Source organism: Rhinatrema bivittatum, chromosome 1 (assembly GCF_901001135.1).
Source record: "Rhinatrema bivittatum chromosome 1, aRhiBiv1.1, whole genome shotgun sequence".
NCBI classification, from domain to species: Eukaryota; Metazoa; Chordata; class Amphibia; order Gymnophiona; family Rhinatrematidae; genus Rhinatrema; species Rhinatrema bivittatum.
In genome coordinates, this window is record NC_042615.1 from 453,995,520 (window position 1) to 454,018,966 (window position 23,447).

At 47.5% G+C, this 23,447-nt stretch overlaps 1 protein-coding gene across 1 annotated transcript; it reads left to right on the top strand.

The window, feature by feature from the left end:
• The first annotated feature begins 7,089 nt into the window (after positions 1-7,089).
• LOC115097258 (myb-related transcription factor, partner of profilin-like) lies at positions 7,090-12,159 on the top strand. The gene is made up of 2 exons (XM_029612918.1): positions 7,090-7,462; positions 11,435-12,159. Exons 1-2 carry the CDS (start codon positions 7,090-7,092, stop codon positions 12,157-12,159), a joined length of 1,098 nt encoding a protein of 365 aa, XP_029468778.1.
• Positions 12,160-23,447: the final 11,288 nt, after the last annotated feature.

Below are 23,447 nucleotides of genomic sequence, written 5' to 3' on the forward strand. Positions count from 1 at the left end.
ATGGACTCGGCGGGGTCTCCCACCTCCAGGGCCCTACTGCTTTGGCCACCACAGTCAAACAACATCACCAAGCTTTGGAGTCACCAGCTTCTTCGGTGGAAGAGCTTTGATCCCAGCTACAAGATACAGCTTTGGCCAATCCTGTGAGCCTATCGGCCTCTATGCTTCCCAAAGCATCATTGGCACTTCCTGCACCTCCTCGATACAATGGGGATCCACGCTCTTCTCATGGTTTCCTTAATCAGTGCTTCATGCAATTTGCACTGCAACCCTTGTTGTTCCTGAAGGAAATCACCAAGGTGACCTTCATCCTATCTCACCTGGAAGGGAAGGCTCTTGCATGGGCTTCTCCCTTATGGGAATTCTCTGATCCCATACTTTCCAAATTATCTGAATTCATTGCTCTCTTCAAGCAGACCTCCAGAGACCCAGGCCGCCAGGCTGTAGACAGCCATAACCTTCTCCACCTTTGTCAAGGATCACGGACCATCTCTGAGTATACGGTGTTTAGGACTCTGGCCACCGAGCTTGGGTTGCAAGAAGTTTGTCTGCAAACCATCTTCCTAGATGGACTCTCCTGCACTCTCAAAGATGAGCTCTCCATCCGTGAGATTCCCACGTATCTAAAGGACCTGATTTCCCTTGCCGGGAAGATTGATCATCGCCTCCGGCAATGACGCCTAGAAGTAAAGGCTCCTTGCTCTCCTACACCACATCTCATGCATGTTCATAGTCCTCCAGTTAAGACTCCAGCACCACCACCCCCTTCCGTGGTGGAACCTATGGAGGTGAACCGTGGGTGATTGTCTCCGACCCAACATCTCTGTTGGAGGAAGGATGGTCTTTGCCTTTACTGTGGCACTTCTGGACATCATCTGCAGTTCTGCCCGGTTTGTCCAGGAAAACTGCAATGCCTGAGCCTGGTGGGGGTCCCGAGCTTAGGCGCTACTGTTACTGGTCCCAACTCTTTTTTCCAGTTTCTCTGGGCATCAAGGCCCACACCTTCACCACCATCACTGCTCTTGTTGATACCGAAGCAAGTGGAAGCTTCATTATTGATGACATTGTCAAGCTTCGAAACATTCCTCTTCAGGCATTAGAGGTGAGCCTCCACATCACCTCCATCCAAGGAGAACACCTTCCAGGGCTCATCACCCACCAAACATTTACTGTTCATCTTACTGTGGGCACTCTCCATGAAGAGGAGATGTCCTTCTATGTATTAAAACAATCGACTTATCCAGTTATTCTGGGGCTGCCCCAGCTCCATGCCCACAAACCCCAGTTCGATTGGCATTCCTTGCAGTTGGTGCAGTAGGGCACTAAATGCCAGAAGACCTGTTTGCGTTCTGTATCTACAGTAATTCCTGTTCTGAAGTCTGTTACCTTACCTGGTTTGCCTCCATAGTACTCTGACTTCAAAGATGTATTCTCGAAGCAGAAAGTGGATACCTTCTCTCTGTTAGGCAAGTTCAATTGCCCTATAGAACTTCTGCCAGACACAATGCCTCCCAAAGGCAGAACTTTTCCACCCAAGACCCAAGCTATGTTTGAGTATATTAAAGAGAACCTAGAAAAAGGGTTCATTAGTCCTTCTGATTCCCCTGCTGGAGTGGGGTTCTTCTTCGTTAAGAAAAAGGACAGTGGTCTTCGTCCTTGTATTGACTACAGAGGGCTCAATGACATCACCTGCAAAGACCGATATCCCCTGTCCCTTATCAGTGAGCTGTTTGATCGCCTTGAAGGGGCACAGATCTTCACCAAGTTGGATCTGAGAGGTGCATACAATCTGGTACGCATCCAACAACAAGATATCTGTAAAACCGCATTCAACACAAGGGATGGTCACTACAAATATACAATGATGCCCTTTGGGCTATGAAATGCCCCAGTGGTCTTTTAACGCCTTATGAACAAAATTCTCCAAGACCTCTTGTACTTCTTCGTATCTTGACGACATCCTAATCTTTTCCAAAGACCTTGAATCTCATCGAGAGCATGTTCGGATTGTCCTTCAACATCTGAGAGAGAACCATCTGTATGCCAAGTTGGAAAAATGCCTTTTTGAGCATAATTGCTTACCCTTCTTAGGGTATATCATATCCGGTCAAGGCTTCTCCATGGATCCAGAGAAAGTCCAGTGAATCCGCGCTTGGCTCCAGCCAGTAGGCCTATGGGCCCTACAACGTTTCCTTGGCTTTACCAATTATTATCAGAGCTTCATTGCCAATTATTCTACATTAGTTGCCTCGCTTACTGCCATGAACAGGAAAGGGACTAACACTCGGTTTTGGACTCCTAAAGCACAAGCCGCCTTTCAGACAAATAAGGAGCATTTCTGTTTTGGCCCTTGCCTTCAGAATCCGGATCCAAGACGTCCATTTGTTGTTGAAGTTGACGCCTCTGCAAATGGCGCAGGAGCCATTTTGAGCCAGTTTTCTCCCAAGGGTAAATTGATACCTTGTTCATTCTACTCATGTATGTTCTCTCCAAGGAACAACGTTATACCATTGGTGACCGAGAACTCCTCGCAGTCAAGTTGGCACTCCAAGAGTGGCGCCCTTGTTTGGAAGGGGTGCAACACAAGTTTACCATCTTCACTGACCATAAGAACCTTGAGCACCTTAAAGAAGCTCAACTCTTGAATTCCAGACAATCCTGATGGGCGCTCTTCTTTGAACGGTTCAACTTTGTTCTATGTTTCTGCCCAGGTTCCAAGAACCTCCATACTGGCACACTGTCAAGATCATTTGAAACTGAAGATGTTCCTGAAATCCTTAGTTACATCATAGATCCTGCCTGCATATCCCTTACTATGACCACTGCAGTTCCTACTAGAAAATCCGTCGTTCCACATAGATTACTTGAACAAGTTCTGAAATGGGCTCATGATTCCAAATTGGCAGGACACCCGGGTTGTGCCAGGACCCTAAAGATGTTACAAAGACACTATTGGGGGCCCAACATGGTGCAAAACTCCTGAAACTATGTGGACTCGTGTCCCATCTGTGCCCAACAGAAACTGCCTACCAGGAAACCTTGGGGCTTACTCCAACCACTTCCAGCACCTACCGAACCATGGTCCAGCATATCAACGGACTTTATTACAGACCTGCCTCCATCCCAGAACAATACCGTAATTTGGGTCATCATCGACCGTTTTTCGAAGATGGATCACTTTATTCCCTTGGCAGGCCTTCCGTCGGCCCCAGAATTAGCCAAGTTGTTTTTGAAACATATTTTTCATTTCCATAGACTCCCCAAGGAGATTATATCTGACTGGGAACCACAGTTTGCCACCAAGTATTGGCTTTCCCTATGTAAGAAGTTTAATATTGCCCTGAGTTTCACATCGGCCTATCATCCACAGGCCAATGGTCAAGCTGAAAGGACCAATCGGATCTTGAAGACATTCTTCCACTTCTATGTAAATGATCAACAGGATAACTGGTCTGATCTTCTTCCTTGGGTTGAGCTGTCGCAGAATACCCATGTTGCTGCAGCTACCGATGTATCTCCATTCTAGGTGGTATTCGGACAACAGCCTCGGCTGCCTCTTCCAGTTCCTCTGACTGTTCCTTCACCAGCGGCGCAATCCATGGTCCATACCATTCGACAAGTGTGGAACCAAGTAAAAGAAAGTGCCTTTCTCAGGCCACTGAATGCTCCAAGTGTAATTCAGATACCCATAGATGTTCTGCTCCAATCTTCTGCCCCTGGCCAGAACGAGTGGCTAAGCACTCGACACATATGACTGAGACTTCCCTCTCACCGCCTGGCTCCTAAATACATTGGTCCATTTCCTGTAATCCAAAGAGTAGGAGCTGTGTCATATCAACTCCAGCTACCTCGTGCCATGGGTATCCATAACACATTTCATGTGTCCTTATTGAAGCCGTTGGTCCTCTCCTGGCCCTCACGTACAGTTCCCTGTCCTCCACGGGTCTCTTCAGTACCTGATTCATCACTTCAAGTAAGCAAGGTCCTCGACGTCCATCAGCATTGAGGGAGATGGGAATATCTCCTAGCCTGGGAGGGTTATGGGGCTGAAGAGAATTTGTGGGAACCTTCCCACAACATCCTTGATAAGGAACTCCTGAAAACCTTTCATATGACTCACCCTGACATAGGTTTCTCCAGATTGAAAGTTTTTGTACACCTTACATTTATTTTGCCCATAAAATCCATAAATCAATCAATAAACCACCAGGGAGACCGATAGTATCAGGAAGAGGATCAGTGTTTCAGACATCTGCAAAATATATTGATAATCTGTTATAACCTCTAGTTAAGGTCGACTGATCTTATGTACGAGTCTCTACAGAATTCATCAGGAAGATTGAGGAGTTAAAGGACATACCAGAGAGCAGTAGATTGGTTACAGCCGATATAACATCTTTATATACTAATATTCCACAAAAGGAGGCGTTTGATATCATTAATAAGTCCCTAATCAACCTCCAGATGAGTGAAAGTAAGAGAGCATTTATTTTACAGTTGGCTGAGGTTGTCATATTTCAATTTTACTTTGAATTCCAAGATAAGCTGTTCAAACAGGTCAAGGGGATCCCCATGGGGTCTCCCCTTGCACCTTCTGTAGCATGTCTTTATGTCAGTGCAAACGAGGATAAATATTTATACACATCTGAGTTTTTCTCATCAGTGGTTTTCTATATTAGATATATAGATGACCTTTTTTGGTTATGGAATGGTGATACCAATAGGTTACATGATTTTGGGACGTATATGAACACTTGTGATAATAATTTGATATTTACATTTCAATCTAGTTGTACACAAGTGTCTTACTTAGATGTGAATATACAGTTACATAATAATCAATTATACTCATCAGTTCATGTGAAACCAATGGATAGGAACACCATGCTTCACTTTGAAAGCTTCCACCCTAGGAAGCTTAAAGAAAGTATCCCTATAAGTCAGTTTCTGCGCTTCAGAAGGATTTGTTCATCTACTGAAGAATATAAAAGAAATGCCACTGTATTAATGGAAAAATTCAAATATAGGGGTTACCCCAATAAATGCATAAAACATGCTTATAAGAGAGCTTTATATGTGAATAGACAGAATCTACTATTGGGGACCCCTCTAAACCATATTGCGAGACCCATTTGCAGTTTACCATTTTCTTCTAAATCCAATAGTATAAAAAACATCGTTATGAAACATTGGGTCGTGATAAAAAAGTTACCTGGCTTTGAGGAACCTCCGATTTTTGCCATGAAGAGGGGAGCTAATTTAAGATCTATGCTTACATATAAGCATAAGGATGTAGATGATGGCACATGAGGCCAATACTGCTGTGGTGAGTGCGCTGTTTGCAATAATGTCCTCAATATAAAATCGTATTATATGTCCTTTATGAAATTCCCACATGTTATTAGAGGCAGGTATACATGCAATTCTAGCATAGTAATATATGCCATAGTCTGCCCGTGTGACCTTATTTATATAGGACACACTAAAAGACAGATTAAATTAAGAATCATTGAAGACAAAAGCAGATTACGTACAGGTAAAGTGGGAGCTCCCCTTGTAACTCATTGGCTAACAGCACGGCATGACATTGAACAACTCAAATATTTTATTATTCAACAATGCCAGATTCAGCAACAGCGAGGTGAAAATAAAATACTAAAAAGAATAGAGCAGAAGTATATATACAACTGGAAGACAGTAGCTCCTCACCGTTTAAATGAAGAGGTGGAATGGGACGTATTTTATTCCACATAAAAGTTAATGTTTAACACTTTGAGCTTGAGTATATGGAAGGTTGGCAATTTTTGTTGCCCAAGTAGAGCCAGGCAGATAAATAAGGATGTAGAATCACTATATAGAAGTTAGTCTTGGATATTAGATATGTATGGGGTTGATAGTAGTTATGTCCATTATGCAGGTTTGTGTGGCTGTGATTGCACCTTTATTAATGTTGCTATAGATAAAGGGCCTCATTTACCAATATCGCATTGGTAAAACATTGGTACCGCCTGCGTTAAAAAATGGGGCGTTCCCATGCAAATGAGTGATTTTTCGTGCATCAGGAAAACTTTGCGTGCCGCGAATGTTTCGCGAATCGCGAAAATGTATTCGCGAATCGCGAAGCCATTTTCGCTGTTCGCGATAAAAAGTCCAAAAAATCATCGCGGTGCACGAAGTTGTCGCGGTACGCGAATCAAAGTAAAACCAAGTACCGCGTCCCGCGATAATGTTTCATGTATAAAAGGTCACTTCCTGCCCCTCCTCCTTTGAGGGTTTGGAAGGAGTTGTGGAGAGGAGGTAGGAGTTGGAGGTTATAGTTGGAGGTAGTTGCTTTTGAATTGGATTACTGAGTGCGGTGTCTTGTTTAATTGTGGTCATCTGTTTCCCTTTACCTGTGTCTTTTGTAAACTCTGTTGGAGTGCAAGTTTGTCAGTTACCTGTTTGTCCCTATCTGTGTGGAGGAAGAGGAGGAGGAGTGTGGTGCTGGTGGTGGGGAGGAGGAGTGTGGTGGTGGTGGTGGTGTCGAGGAGGAGGAGGAGTGTGGTGGTGGTGGTGGTGCTGGTGGTGAGGAGGAGCAGGAGTTTGGTGGTGGTGCTGATGGTGAGGAGGAGTGTGGTGGTGGTGGTGGTGCTGGTGGTGAGGAGGAGGAGTGTGGTGGTGCTGGTGGTGAGGAGGAGGAGTGTGGTGGAGGATGGAGAGTGAGAGGAGTGGTAGGAGAGGAGAGAAGAGGGAAGTTGAGAGTAGGGGGAGGGGGAGGGGAGGGGGAGGGAGGAGGAGGAGGAAGAGGGACCTAGTGGTAGGGGTATGAGGAGTAGGAGCAGGGACAGGGGTAGTGGGAGAGAAAGGCAGGAGGGAAGTGATAGGAGGGTGGGGGAGGGGGAGAGGGTGAGGCAGGAGAGAATGGTGGGAAGAGGTAGGGCTAGACAGGCAGGGCAGAGGGGAAGGGAGCAGGAAGTGCAGGGTCAGGTGGGGGGGGGGGGGGAGGAAGGGAGTGGGGAACCCGGTGGGTCGAAGAGAGAGGCTAGGGAGGAGACCCCTCCAGATGTGGCACCCCAACCAGGCAGCCAGGCCAGGGTCAGGCAGCGTGCCATGCGGTTCAGCGTGGAGGACAATGACCTGCTGATAGAGGGCGTCCTGCGTCATTATGCGCACTTGTTCGGGAACTTGTCAGTGAAGACCACCAAGGCAGCCAAGGCACAGATCTGGGCCACTATAGCTGCGTACATCCAAAGGCAAAGTGACATCCCTCGGACCGGAGAGCAGGTGGCCCACCGGTACAGAGATATCAAGGCGCAGCTGAAATTGAAGGTTGCTGAGAGGAACCAGTACATGAGGGACACAGGAGGAAGGTCACTGTGCCCCATCAGATTCACCGAGATGGAGAGGCGACTCATGCAGCGGCTGGGACCAGACGTCTTTGAGGGATTGGATCCACGTCTTGATACATCCCACCTCGAAGATGGTAAGTTGCCCTGTACTCCCCTGTCCAAGGTTTCTACACAATGTTTAGTTCTGTTTTCTGTTTCCGTTCCCCATGTGCTCCCCAGAACAGTATTGCCACCCCCCTCCCCCAGTCAGCAAGTGGCTGTCTGAGCTGTGCAAGCATTGCTGACAACAGCTCACAGGGTCAGTTTGGCCATGTGCTGGGCACAGCCCAGCACTCAAGGCCCATCCCCCAGCCCCCCCCCCCCCCCAATGCCATTAGGTACATATAAACAACTTATCTCTACTGCAGTGGTTCTCAACCTTTTTTCTGTTGGGACACACCTGACAGATGGTTCTCACATGCGTGACACACTGACCCATGATCGTCACAGGGCTAGATGTAAAAGTACAGTTTGCATCCACGGGAACCCCCCTGACCCACAATAATGGATGTAAAGCAGAATTATGACATTCCCCATACAACTCACCCTACAAAAAAGATATTCTGGTTCTGGTGTCATCTCAGTAACAGCAACTCAAACTCCTTCTACTTCCAGGCTCAATAGCCCTACTTATGAAAAGACAGCAGTTTACCACCAATGCATGTCCTCTTGAGAAAACACAACAAATAAGACTGATACAAACACTTACATGCTAGTAAAATATCTCGGTAACAGACACAGAACCGACCTAACATACTCCCAGGATCTGTAGTAATGTACATAAACTAATCCGCACACAGTTACACCTGTATTATGGAACACACTCATACAGGAGCAACCCTATCTATGAAAAGGCAACACTACAAATATTAAATCAGGTCCTAAAAACCAATACACCTCTTGTTAGGAAAACAGAACTAGCAAGCAGCTATAGATCCCCACACAGAAATAATTGTAAAACTATACTATTTATTTATTTATTTATTTAATGGCTTTTATATACCGACGAACGTTGGGAACATCTCATCGGTTTACAGAGAACACAAATTTAGCAACAGGCTTTACAATTAACGCATGATTATATGAAGAACAGTTAAACCATTAGTATTTACATATAACAAGTTTGTTTTTACAAGTAACAAATAGGGGAGGAGGAAATGTGAGTTAAGGTTAGTTAAACTTGGAGGAGCAGGAAAATTCCGAGAATTGGGGGGATCCCTACATTTAGAAGGGGTAAATAAACATGTGTTTGAGAATATAATGTTCTTATATACAGTGGTAATGCCTTTATATACACTTAGAGGAATATAAAGGGAGGTGGAAAGGAAGTGGAAAGGAAGAGGAAGGGAAATGTAATGGCAATGGAGGAGATGGGGGGTGGGGTGGAAGAGGGAGGAGGCCATGGTGCTGTGGGGGCCATGAAGAGGGTGGGGGGAGGGGTGGGGGAGGAAGGTGGGATGGAGTAAGGGAGGGAGTGCAGGTGAGTTTAGGGAGGGAGTGCGGGTGAATGGGCGTAGGTTAGGTGTATGAGTGCTTGAAGCAGAATAAATGTTTCACAACAACTATGAACAGAATAACATCCAACAATTAAAAACTCATAAAAACTATTAAAAATTCTCCAAACACCAATAAAATATTTAAAAAAAAGCAGACACATCACATAATATTAAATAATTAAAATGGCAGTCAATCAAAAAAAAACAACTTAAAAAGCCACCTTTACTTACCACCTCCAGCAGCTCTCCTACTCCTCTTCCATGCAGGCTGTAGCACACACCAGAAGCAGCAGTAGTGGCTAAGCTCTATACTCATGGTCCTCTTCCTTAGGGCCCATGTCTCTCATACACACACCATATCAGTCATGCCCCCATGACCAGTTTCTGTCTCTCACACACCAATCATCTCCCAAACAGTCACCTTCCTGAACAGTTTCTCTCATGCCATACACACACACAGGCTTCCCACTCCCGTGTTTCACTTACATATATGGGCTTCTCACTCTCATAATCACTTTCTCTTTCTCACACACACCAGTCTCTCACTCCCATGCTTGTTCTCTCCACATGCACAGGCTTCTCATTCCCATAATCACTTTCTTTCACTCACACACATACACAAACACACACACCAGTCACCTGATCTCTCTCATGCATACACACACACAGGCTTCCCACTCCCATGTTCTCTTTCAGATATACAGGCTTCTTACTCCCATGCTGTGTCTCACACACACCCAGGTTTCTCACTCCCATGCTCACTCTTCATATGCACAGGCTTCTCATTCCCATAATACTTTCTTTCTCTTTCTCTCACACACACACACGCTAGTCACCTGATCTCTCTCATGCATACACACACAGGCTTCCCACTCCCATGTTCTCTTTCTGATATACAGGCTTCTCACTCCCATGCTGTGTCACACACACACACAGGTTTCTCACTCCCATGCTCACTCTTCACGTGAACAGGCTTCTCATTCCCATAATCACATTCTTTCTCTCTCTCATGCATACACACACATACACAGGCTTCCCACTCCTATGTTCTCTTTCAGATATACAGGCTTCTCACTCCCATGCTGTGTCTCGCACACACCCAGGTTTCTCACTCCCATGCTCACTCTTCACATGCACAGGCTTCTCATTCCCATAATCACTTTCTCTCTCTCTCTCTCTCTCTCTCTCTCACACACACACACACACACACAGGCTTCCCACTTCCATGTTCTGTCTTACATATACAGGCTTCTCCCTCCCATGCTGTGTCTCACACACACCCAGGTTCTCACTCCCATGCTCACTCTCTTCACATGCACAGGCTTCTCATTCCCATAATCACTCTCTCTCTGTTACACACACACACACACATACACACACACACACACACATACACACACACACACACACACACACACCAGTCTCTCTCTCATTTCCATGCTCGCTCTCCACGAACACAGGCTTCTCTTTCCCTGAATCACATTCTCTCTCTCTCACATTCACATACACATCAGTCACACCGTCACCTTACCAACCAGTCTCTCTCTCATACATGCACACACACACAGGCTTCCCACTCTCATGCTCTCTCTCACATAATCAGGCTTCTCACTCCCATGCTTTCTTTCACATACACCCCCACAACACCAGGCTTCTTACTCCCATGCTTTCTCACATAGCCAGATTTCTCACTTCCATGCTTTTTCTCTCTATCTCACACACACACACACATCAGTCACATCCCTGACTGTCTCACACGCTCACATATACATCAGTCATCTCCTTGAGGAGTCACTTTCATTGTCTCTCACATATACACATACATCATCTCTCTGACCAGTTTCTCTCAATCAAACATATGCTCTCGATCAAATAAATTCTCTCACTTACACACAGGCTCTCAATCACACAAACATTCTCTCACACACTGGCTGCCTGGCTGCTTCTCTCTCTCTCTCTCACTCACTCGCTTCCTCTCTCTCCCCCCCCACCCCCCGAGCACAAATGGTAGCTGCAGCAGCCTCCTCCTCCAGCCCCCGCAGGCCAAGAAGGAAGAATCCCATCGGCCGCGGGAGGCTCATGCTGCTGTCTCCTTTCTCGATTACCGGCTGCTTCAATTGCTTGGGGGCAGATGCTGCAGCGGCCGCTGCTACTTTATCATGCGGCACGGCTCTTTCTTCTTCCCGCGCACCGCGTATCACTTCCTGTTCTGGGTCCAGGTCCGGGGGGGGGGGGGATGCAGGCGCGGGAAGAAGAAAAGGCCAGTCACGGGTGCCACAGCTTCTTTTAGCACTGCTGCCGTTCCTGCTGGGCTTGAATGTGCTGATAGCCCGGCGGCAATGGCAGCAGGGAAGAAAGAGCAGCAGGAGAGACCGGGAGCACGCGACATACCAGCCGGTGCTTGGCGACACACTGGTGTGTCGCGACACACCGGTTGAGAACCGCTGCTCTACTGTATAAGCAGAATGACATATTGGTCAAACATTATGTGTCCCTGTTTGATGTTACTCTAATTCAACCAAACGCTGTGGTACTGATGCTGTTTATCTGTTTTTCCCCAATCTTCTACAGAGCACTCTGGTCCCAGGCAGCAGACCTCTGATGCCAGCTGGGAAGGCCCAGGCACCAGCAGGGATCCACCAGGGCTAAGGTGGCCACCGATGATAACCAGGCCCTTTCACATGGACGCGATGACACAGTGGTCAGAATTGGAGGAGGAGGAAGAGGTGCGGCCCACAATAGCAGCCACAGGCAGCCCCCTTACCCTGAGCGAGGCCCTGGAGGATATCGAGTGGGGGTCCTCCCCCACTGCTCTGCACCCAAGCACCCCAAGGAGCTTTGTGGGTACCCCGCCCACTCAACCCACACCAGTAATGTCCCCATGCAGCCCTGCACCAGCAGCTGGGGCAGCGATGCCACTGGCACATCCCCCAGCACCAGAGGAACCTCCAGCAGCGCCACCCGTCCAACCACACCCGGTACCGATGACTACCACACAAGCGCAACACATATGGATGGAACTGCGTTGCCTGAGGAGAGCCATGAGACAGCAGAGGTGTGACTCCCAGCTCCAGACTGCAGCATTCACACAGGTAGGCAACATCATTGCAGCAGCGATTGGCACACAGACTACCATTTTGATGCAAATCCTGCAGCGGATGCCAGACCAGCAGACCTCATCATCTGCAATGTCAACACCCCAGCCAAGTCCTTCAGGGTCCCGAGGCCGCAGGGGCCGTCCCCCCAAGAACCTGCCACCTCCCAGTGGACCATCACGACGTGGCAAGGGGCCCTGAGGGGACCAACATGGCCCATAAACCGAGTATGGGCAGGTACTCCCAACCACCACTGGGATGGCCATCCCACAGAGGTGAAGTGCCATCGAGATGGAAGAGGATGCCCCACTGCCTGCTCCCCACAGAGGTGCAGTGCCATCGAGATGGAGGAGGATGCCCCACTGCCTGCTCCCCACAGAGGTGCAGTGCCATCGAGATGGAAGAGGATGCCCCATGCAAAGCTGATGAGGCGCCACCTCCGAGGGTACGGAGAGTGGCACTGGAATGGGTAAGCATGGCTGGCGGCCGAATACTATGGAGCAGGGAGAGACATCGGAGGCAGAGACGAGATGAGTATTGTGGGACAACTCAGCCCAGGCAAGAGGTCGGCCCAGTTGTCCTGTTGATCATTTACATAGAATCTCAGGAAGTTCTTTAATGAGCGGTTTGTCCTCTCGGCTTGGTCGTTCGCTTGAGGGTGATATGCCGACGTCAGATTCAGGGTGATGTTAAACTTTGTGCACAGAGATTTCCAGTACTTGGCTGCAAATTGTGGTCCGCGATCGGAAACAATCTCCTTGGGTAATCCATGAAGTCGGAAGACATGATGCAGGAAGAGTTTTTGCCAATTCAGGAGCTGAAGGGAGGCTCTGTAGTGGAACAAAGTGGGCCATTTTTTAAAAGTGGTTGATAGTAACCCAGATGACCGTATTGCCTTTTGATGGGGGCAGATCAACGATGAAGTCAATAGAGGTGCTTGACCAGGGTTCGGTGGGAGCAGGAAGAGGCTGGATGAGTCCCCAAGGGTGGATGTTGGAGGCTTCTGTTGTGCGCAGATAAGGCAGGAATCTACTTAACTGCGGGAGTCCTTAACCATGCTGGGCCACCACTAATGTCTTCTTAACATCTCAAGGGTCCGAGCTCAGCCGGGATGGCCAGCCAATTTTGAGTCATGGGCCCAGCGGAGGACGCGCTCTCGGAGACGGCGTGAGACCACCGTCTTCCCAGCTGGTACTGCATGGGTAACCATGAGGGTTATACAGGCTGTGTCAATGATGTGCTTGGGAGTTTCAGGCATATCTTCTGGTTCAAGAAAGTGAGAGAGAGCATCCGCTCAGGTGTTCTTTGCTGCGGGGCAGTAGCGGAGTTCAAAGTTAAAACTTTCAAAGAACAGTGCCTAGTGGACCTGTCTGGGGTTCAATAGTTGAGCCTCCTTTAGTGTTTGTGGTACTTATGGTCTATAAAGATCATGAATTTATGTTGGGCTCCTTCTAACCAGGGGTGCCACTCTTGAAGAGCCAATTTCACAGCTAAGAGCTCATGGTCACTAATCATGTAATTTTGCTCTGCGGGTGAAAATTTGTGAGAGTAGAGGAGCAGGGTACTAAGACCCCCTTGGAGGAATATTGGCTCAGAACCGCTCCTGCCCCAATGGCGGAAGCGTTAACTTCGACAACAAAGTGACGGTTAGGATCTGGGTGATGTAGACAAGGTCCGGTGCAGAAGGCCTCTTTCAAGGCATGGAAAGCAGATTGAGCCTTTGGACTCTAAACTCGAAGGTTACTACCTTTCCTAGACATGGCCATGAGTGGAGCAGCTAGCATGGAGTAGTTAGCAATGAAGTTCCTGTAATAGTTTGTAATTCCAAGGAATCTCTATAAGGCGCGGAGGCCTACTGGCTGGGACCAATCTCAAATTCCTTGGAGTTTCTCAGGATCCATGGTCAAACCACGATTGGAGATAATGTAGCCCAGAAATGGAAGACGGGTCTGTTCAAAGATACAGTTCTCTAATTTATCATAGAGATGATTGTCTCTGAGACATTGGAGGACTGTCTGAACATGTGAACGGTGGGACTTCAGGTCCTTGGAAAAGATCAGTATATCATCTAGATATACTATGACAAATGAATAGATTAGGTCTCGGAAGATCTCATTCAACAAGTGCTGAAAGACTGCAGGGGCATTACAAAGTCTGAACGGCATTACTACGTACTCATAGTGGCTGCCCCTAGTATTGAAAGCGGTCTTCCACATATCGTCGGGCTGGATCCGCACCAGATTGTATGCCCCTCGGAGATCTAACTTTGTAAATATCTGGGCTCCTTGTAGGCAGTCAAAGAGTTCGCTAATGAGTGGCAGAGGGTAACGATCCTTGCGGGTCACAGCATTTAGCCCATGGTAATCGATACAAGGATGTAAACTGCCATCCTTCTTTTTCACAAAGAAGAATCCGGCTCCTGCCGGGGAATCGGAGGGTCTTATGAACCTTTATTCAGGCTCTCCTTAATGTACTCAGGCATTGCTTGAGTTTCTGGCAGTGAGAGAGGGTAGGCTCTGACCTTGGGAGGTGCGGTACCTGGTAGGAGCTCAATGGGGCAATTGAATTTACAAAGTGGAGGCAGGATATCTGCATTTTGTTTGGAGAACACATCTTAAAAGTCAGAATATTGGACCGGTAACCCAATAAGGGTTGAACAGTTCAGAACGGTGACTGCTGGAGCCATCTGTCACAGACAGCGATTCTGGCACTGGGATCCCCACTGAATCAGCTGTAGGGATTGCCAGTTGAAGTGGGGTCCGTGGATCTTGAGCCAAGGAAGTCCTAGAATTATCGGATGCGTAGAATGCTTTAAAATGTACAGGGAGATCTTCTCTTCATGGAGGGTTCCCATGGAGAGGCGGAAGGCCACGGTATGATGAGTGATGCATCCGGGAAGGTATTCTCCCTGGATGGACGTGATATGAAGGGGCACCTCCAGAGGCTGAAGAGGAATCTGGAGCAGGGAGACAATGTCATCCAGGATGAAGTTACCACATGTGCCAGTTTGCGGTTGTGGCAAAGGAGCGTGACTCCAAGGAAAGAGACACCGGAAGCAGCAATTGAGGGCCAGTAACAGTAGCGCCCAAGCTCGGGACCCCCGCTGGGCTCAGGCTCTGCAGTTTCCCGAACATACAGGGCAGGATTATCGGAGGTGTCCGGAACCACCACAGTATAGGCAGAGGCCTTCCTTGCAACAAAGACGCTCCTCAGGAGACAAGTGTCTGCGATTGATTTGCATTGGTTCTTCTGATGATGGAGGAGGTGCCGGTAATGCCTTCAACTGGAGACTGGTAGCATGGACTGGGCGTGAGGCTGGTGGCAGGAGACCATTATCTCCTGGTGTTGCTGACGTAGGCATTGGTCAATCTTGCCAACCAGGGAAATCAGGTTATCTAGAGATGTAGGAATCTCACGAGTGCACAGCTCGTCCTTGAGGGCAGGATACAAGCTGTCCAGATAGATTGCCCTAAGACAATCCTCTTGCCACCCCAGTTCTGTGGCTAGTGTCCTAAATTCCATTGTGAATTTGGTGAGCGAATGCGAGCCTTGACGGAGGTGGAGAAGCTGATGACCCGCAACCGCCTGTCGGCCGGGGTCCTCGAACATCCGCTTGAAAATAGTCATGAAGTGGGAGAGGTGATGGAGAATATCGTCTGAATGCTCCCAGAATCAGGAAGCCCATGCCAGGGCTTTCTCTTCAAGGCGTGAGAGGATGAAGGTAATCTTGGTGGTCTCACTTGGAAACAATTTAAGCTGCAGTACAAATTGCATAACGCACTAATTGATGAAGCCTCGACAGAGGCATGGATCCCCATTGAAATGAGGTGGAGCTGGAAGGGACAGGGATGCCCATGGAGGTGTGGTTTGAGCTCAACCCCCCGAATTGGCCATGACAGTGTCCTAAAGCGGAGACCGTGGTCTTTCCACGGATGAAGTCAATGCTTCAATGGTTCGCTGTTGTTCTCAGACATGGGCGGCTAGGCCAAGGATAGCCTGCAAGTAGGGAGACTCCACCGAGTCCATGGCCTTGGCAACCTGTTGCGCTGGAGGTGGACCCTTGGCTTAGTGCAGCATTGGTATGGCCCTCTTGTTGGACCCGGAGAGCTTCTGCCACCAGGAGGCAGAGCACAGAAGGAGACAGAGGCTAGCTGGAGCTTCACCAGTAGCAACCTGGGGTTCCCTCAGATTGAGCCCTTGGTTACCCGGGCCGCCTGGTCTTAGGTGGGCCATGCAGTATCTCCTAGAGAGGAAGTGCAGAGGAGTGTCCACCACGAACAAGGGTGCACGGTCGATGTCCAAACCAGAGTGTCCAGAGGTCACAGGAGGCCAGAACAGAGAGTCCGAGTGGATAGCTAGGATCAAGGCCATAGTAATAGTTCAGAATGATCAGCCAAAGCAGGGGTCACTACATGTAGTCAATCCAGAAGCAGTCAGGTCAGGTAGAGGTCACATTCCAGGCAGCAAACAAGAGTAGTCAGTGGTCAGGTAGAGGTTGGTTCCAGGCAGCGATCAGGAGTAGTCAGAGAACAGGCAGAGGTCAGGTCCAGGCAGCAATCAAGAGTAGTCAGGAGCAAGCAATGGTCAGTACCATGAGATCAGTCTGAAGGGTACTACCAGGTAAGGAGAGACAAAGGAACAGGAGATGCTGGAACAGGAGACACTGGAAGGCAAACTAGACACTCCGGAGTATATGACCCGATTGCCAAGGCACCGTTCAGGGGAACGGGCCTTGCCTTATATAACAGGCTTGCGTGATGTCATCAGGGAGCGCCGGGTTCGGATTTCCCGCGCTTAGCCCTTTAAATAGGTGGCCAGGGTAACCAAGGACTCAACCTGAGGGAACCTCGGGTTGCTATTGGTGAAGCTCCAGCTAGGTTCTGTCTCCTCCTGTGCTCTGCCTTCTGGTGGCAGAAGCTCTCCGGGTCCGACCAGAGGGCCATACCAATCCTGCACTAGGCCAAGGGTCCACCTCCAGCGCAACAGGTTGCCAAGACCATGGACTCGGCAGAGTCTCCCACCTTGCAGGCCATCCCCTATGGGAGCTCTGCTGTGAGGCTGGCATCAGAGACAATGAGCGGGGGAGCCGGGGACACTGCGAATTCGCTGCAGCAGCGGAGGTAAGCCCGGAGCTTGTGGATGGAAGGAAGAGGTGAGCGGGACCGGCTGTGTAGTGGATGCGGCCGGGAAGCTTAACAGTTTCCATATTTGGAAACAAGCAACTTTGATGTGTCAACAAACCACAAATCCCTGTTGTAAGTATTAAACAATAACATAACTTGTTGTTATTATTATCCAGTCCAAATTAATGAAGGAATTACAATAACCTGTCACTTAAATTTGAAATGATCTGTCGATTAAATGAATAACAAATTCTAAACAGCTTCTATGCTAGTGACTTTAAATGATAATTGTGGCGGCAGGCTGATCTGAAATATCCTGATGCTGTTGGCCACTCTTAGTTTCTATTTTCTTGCATAGGATTAGCGCATTCAATACCAACTATACGCACAATCACCCAGCAATGTAATTCTAATATTAAATCTCATTAATTGACTTCTCCCAAAATGAAGTACAATTTCTTCTTTTGATGATCAGACCCAACCATTATGTGAGGAGATCAGGTCAAGTGTTTTGATGCCTCAGCAGTTTTGAAGATTATCACAATTTTGTGTAGAATACACTGAGACTTTAGCAATATATTTACATTCAGAACGAATAAAAAATGATCCCTGCTGCAATCATAAACTTCTGTTTGAGATGAGTTAAAATGAATGTCAGAGCGATATATACCTTTTTTTTTTGTGATCGCTTTAACTGCACAGCAATGTCCCTGCACAACTGCCAGCTCAAGTATGACAGATATTGATTGTTGCGGCATAGATATATCTGGCTCTGAAAAAACTGCAATGTTTACTGCTGCTATCATATTTTTATGTTTAAATGCAACTTAAAGTTAGTACTGCAGAATTACAAAAGATAATCAATGAACTTTTTAGTTGCATCTGCTGTTTCAAACACTTGAACTTTTCCCACATGCCAAATACGTAGACATGCTGTGAATTGCAACATAAATTTAGTTTGCTTCAGAAGAAGGGTAGCATGTGTTGGATTAAATTACTTCCTTTTTGTTGCGAACGCGGAGGCACAGTCGCTTGCTCAGAGAGATGTGAGCCCTTGGGCCATGGCATGGCTCAGGAAGGAGCCCTAGGCACACAATGTGGGAGGTGAGAGTGTTCAGGCATGAGCTGGAGCTGGAACAAGACTGGACCAGGATCAAGGCAAGGAACATCAGGAACTGGAACAAGGCAGGCTCAGCCCTCCAATGGACTTGCACGCACCGTTGAGACCCAGCAACACAATGCTGGTCTCAAGAGTAGTCCCCCGGCCACTCAGTAGCCCTTCCGGACCCACCGCTTGGGAACAACGAGTGTGTGAGGCCATACGGAGGTTGAGGGCAGGAACAAGATGAGACATGGAACTCAGGAACTTGGAAGACTCAGATGAGGATACTTGGAACTTGGAAGAATCAGACAAGGTTTCAGGATACTTGGAAGACTCGGACAAGGACTCAGGATACTTGGAAGATTCAGATGAGGTTTCAGGATACTTGGAAGACTCAGACAAGGACTGAAGGAACTTGGAAGTCTCAGATGAAGTTTCATGGAATTTGGAAGACTCAGACAAGGATCCGGGATACTTGGAAGGTGAGGATTCAGGGTTCAGGCACTAGTACAGGGTGAGAACTGCACGGCAGTGTGCCCTACACAGCCCCCCATGGCTGGTCGCGGACAATGCCGAAAGCAAAGCAGACTCCAGGCGAGAAACTGAAGACTTGGAACCGGGAACATGTTGAAGATTCAAGAGAGGCCTGCACTGAGACATGCCCTACACAGCCGCCCATAGCTGGTCATGGACCATGCTGGAGCGGAGCAGGTTCTGGCTTGAGTCTTGGGCATGGGCGGAAGCAGGCACAAGGTACTCCGAAGACCGGAAACAGCATTCAAGACTCAGGATTCAAGACTTGGAACTTGTATTCAGGAACAGATCTCAGCTTTAAAAACAGGGCCTTTCAGAGAATTGTGCTTCAGATGTGAAGACAGGCCTTGTGCCACGAAGCGCCCTCACAGCCACTCATGGGCTGGTCCATGGACCATGACAGTGGCACACCAGGAAGGGTGAACAAGCAGGAAATATAGAAGCAGGACAAAGCACTGGAGACAAGGACATCAGCACCAGGACTGGAAAACGGAACAACAGGAACTTCAAGACATGGAACATTGGAACTTCAGGACATAGAACATCAGAACTTCAGGACATGGAATATCAGGACACCAAAGAGACAACGAAGGAGCTCCAATGAGGAACAGGACCATGAAGACACATCAAACGAGGAGACATCTAGACATAAGGAGACCACGGAGGACATTGACTGGAGAAGAGATGCATGGACAACCATGGAGATCTGGTTTGAAGAGAACCCTTTTAAAGAGCTGGATAAAGGAACAGGCTGATGAGGTCATCCAGTGGGGCAGCGGGCTTTCCCTGCTGCTGACCTTTTAAATATTGAACTGAGGTGCGCGATCCTATGCAGGGCCCAAAGTTGGAAAAGACAGCGTTGGTGGCATCACTGCCGCATGAAGGAGGCAGTCAGTGGCGGCACCAGGGCCACGAAGACGAGGATGGCGGCAGCTCCTGCTACAAGGAAGAGAAAGTCGGTGGCAGCACTAGAGCCATGAAAAGGAGCAACGATGGCGGCTTCCCCTGCTGCATGAAGAGGATCCTAGCAAAGGCTCCAGGGCCACAAAGATGAAGGATGGCGGTGGCACTGTGCCATGAAGAGGCGTCTGGGAAGCGGCTCCTGCCATGAAGAGTAATGGCGTGGCCCATCCTGCCACATACAGCGGCGGCCCTTCCTGCCGCATACAGTGGAATCGGGCCACACGGGAGTAGTAGCGGCGATCTGGGGCGGCCTAGGCGGCAAGGAGAGATCCTGCATTTTCGGGCCAGACCGTGCAGAAGTGAGAGCCTGCGAGCAGGATAGGCTCCGCGAGCAGGATCGTAACACTTTTGGCAGACACTTTGGAGGAATAATGTTGAAAAATGCATATTGAGTGTTCCTGACATTGCACTGTTCTGCGCTTGTGGTACCATTGCATTATCAACTGCTTATGAGCGAAATTCAGAATTTTAGTGATTATTATATGTGAACATGTGTCTCCTTCCTTTCTGGTGCCCAGATGATGTGCCCTTTCCAGAATCAGCTTACCCTGCAACTCTGCCAAATTGAAAACCTCTGGCAGCCATTTTTACAAAAAGCATGCTAAGTTTCAGTTCTCTATGCTTTCTGGTAATCCCATGATTCTTAAATTATTTCATCTTGATCAGTTTTCTAGATCCTCTATCTTTTCTTCCTCCAATGCAACTTGTTTTTCTAAAGCCAACATTTTTCTCAAACAAGCTAACAATTCATTTTCAAGCACAGAAAGCCTCCCTTCAGCATTATCAAGCCAAGGCCCAAAGTCAGCAATATAATTTTTCAGGAATGTTATTTCTTTTGAAACTGAGTTAAGCTAAACCTCCAGAGCTGCGACTACTATAGTTGTTAGCTCAGTCATTGCAGCATTAGTCATCAAAAGCCCAGTTCAGGTGGCCATTTTGTTTGCTAAAGGTCTCAGTTTTTTCTTGTCTTTTGTCCCCATTTTCAAGAGCATACTACCTGGCAATGTATTCATGTATCTATCAATCAACATAAATACCACTCACCAGAGCATTTTCCAAAGAATTCATATTAGGAAGTTGATTATTTTGGGTGATTACTGGGGAATGGCACCCAGAGCCCAGAGACACGTCTTCACAGGATCACCACATCACGTGACCCCCAATTTCAACAATTTTATGGATACTGACTTCAGGATCACCAGTCTGTAGTTTTCTAGATCACCAATGGAACCCTTTTATAAAATAATTGGTGTTACGCTGGTCACCCTCCAGTTAACACAGCTTATTTTAATGTTAGTTTACAATTTAATAATCGTGGGTCTGAATTTCATTGTTAATTTATTTCAGTACTTTGTGATGTTTACCATTGTCTAGGTGATTTCCTACTCTTTAGTTTGTCAATTTCTCCAATTACATCTTCCAGGTCCATTGAAATTTGTTTCATTTCCTCTGAATCATCCAACTTAAATATCACTTCTGGCATGAGTACCTCCCATGTATCTTCTTCATTTAAGACCAAAGCAAAGAATTAATTTAGTCTCTCTGCTATGGCCTTATCCTCCCTTAGTGCCCCATTTTCTCCTTGATCATCTAATGGTCCAACTGTCTCCTTTGCATGCTTTTTGCTTCAAAGGTATCTGAAAAAGTTTTAATTATGAGTGTTTGCTTCCACAGCAAGCTCCTTTTCAAATTCTGCCTTTGCTTTCCTTATCCATGTTTTGCATCTAACTTGCTAGTTTTTATTCTGTTTCTTGTTTTCTTCAGGTGGGTCCTTTTTCCAGTTTTTGAAAGATGTTCTTTCACCTCACTTTTAAACCATGCCAGAAGTCATTTGGTCTTCCTTCCAACATTGTTTATTTCTATGTATTTATTAGCTCATCATTAATATTTACTTAAAATGAAGCAAGAAAACAGTTATACAATCTGAAGCAATATCAAAAACACTAACTGTTGAAGGCATGGATCCTTGGACCGAGGTAGAGTTGGTGCCACCAGCAGGGCTGCTTCCAACCTGCAGGAAGGAGCCCTGCAGGTCCCCATCATCAGATGTAGAGTCAGATGAGACAGAGACCTGGCTGGAGCTTTGCCTATGCCAGTCCACGGTCCCCTTAGGTTGAGCTCTCGGGTGCCAGGACCAGAAGGACTTAGGTGGTTCCTTTGAAGATCAGAAGATCTATAGGAAAGGCAAGGATGAGCAATCAAAGTCAAAGACAACACAGAATCAGGCCAGGTTGCAATGTCTGGCGGTCAAGCAGTGGTCAGTATTAGGCAACAATCAAGGATGGCTGATGGTCAGGCATTGGTCAGTGGCAAGCGGAAGTCAAGAGAAGTCTGGGAAGCAAGCCAAGATCAAAGCTAAAAATCTATCCAAAGAAAACTAGGACAGATGAGCAGGGCAGGAGGAAAAGGCGCAACAGAAGTGGAAAGGCACACTGAAGGACTGGAGGCTGAAGAAAAGGAGACCTGAACTAAAGACAATGAAGACCGGGAACTGAAGACAAGAACACAGGAAAAACACAGAGGCAGCCCACACTACACAGTAACAGGAGACCTACTGCTGAGGCGAGGAAGTCAGGATTGGGAGGCCTTTTATAGGCCTTAGCTGGATGATGTCATCAGCCTGTGCTGTGGGGCTTTTCCCTCCATGGGCCCTTTAAATTTTTCAGTGCCGGTCACACACATGCTTAAGTGCAGGTATTGGTAGGTTGACAGTATCATTCAGCTGTGAGGGATGCTGGAGGCATCTTGCTGTGAAGAAAAACAACAGAGGATGGCATCTTACCATGAGTGCATCCTTCCTTAAGGATGCACTCATGGTAAGAGGCCCGGACTGGAGGTGAGAGCGGTGGTTTGTGGAATTAGCCCACAAACCGCCAAATACTATAGTACCTACCCACTTAATCTCCCACCCTGAGGCCCAGGGTTTCTTGGGGTAGCATAGGTAGAAGTCCTTTAATAGTTTGTGATCCAAGATGTTTGAGGTGGGTTCTCTTCCAGGCCATACCTTTTCCAGGAAAGGAGATACTCCATTCTTTTGCCTCTCTGGTGAGAGTCTAAGGCTTCTTCCACTTCATAGATTTTATCATTGCTATGTCAGGTGTTTCTAGAGATGCCTTAGAGAGCCAGGTGAGTATCAGGAGTTTGAGTAGAGATACATGAGAGACATCATGTATCTTTGGTGTTGGTGGTAGCTTTAGTTGATAAGTTACAGGACCTATTTGCCATAGAATTGGGGAGGGAACTCTCAGGTGTATATATTATGTGCTTAGCCAGACTTTCTATCCCACTCAGAATTGAGAAGCTGGTCTTCTGTGTGTATCATTAGTCTTCTTTGCCCTGTCAATGACCTTTTGATTTGTGTCCAAAGTTCTTACAGCCCCTGAGCAGATAATTGCTTAGCTGGTGAAGATACTATCACTGGTAGAGGCAGAGGAGGTAATCGCTGGTTCCCATAAACTAGTTGGAATGGGGAGATCCCCGGTGGCAGCATTGACATAAGAATAGTGTAAGAACTCTGCCCAAGGCAAGAGAGTGGTCCAATTGTCCTTGTGTGCACTGATATAAGCATGGAGGAAGGTTTTGATTGTGTGATTCATGTGTTCGGCCTGTCCATTTCCTTGAGGGTAGCATGCCATGGTGACATCCAGTGTAATGTCACATTTTGTTTTACAAAGGAAGCGTTAGTATTTGGTGATGAATTGCACCCCTTGTCCAACAGGTTGTGCTTGGTTAAGCTGTGTAGATGAAATACGTGAATCGTGAATAGC

Coding starts and splice junctions, on each gene's coding strand:
- LOC115097258 (XM_029612918.1), top strand. CDS start 7,090: ATGCGGTTCAGCGTGGAGGACAATGACCTGCTGATAGAGGGCGTCCTG. Junction 7,463..11,434: donor TACATCCCACCTCGAAGATG/GTAAGTTGCCCT, acceptor AATCTTCTACAG/AGCACTCTGGTCCCAGGCAG.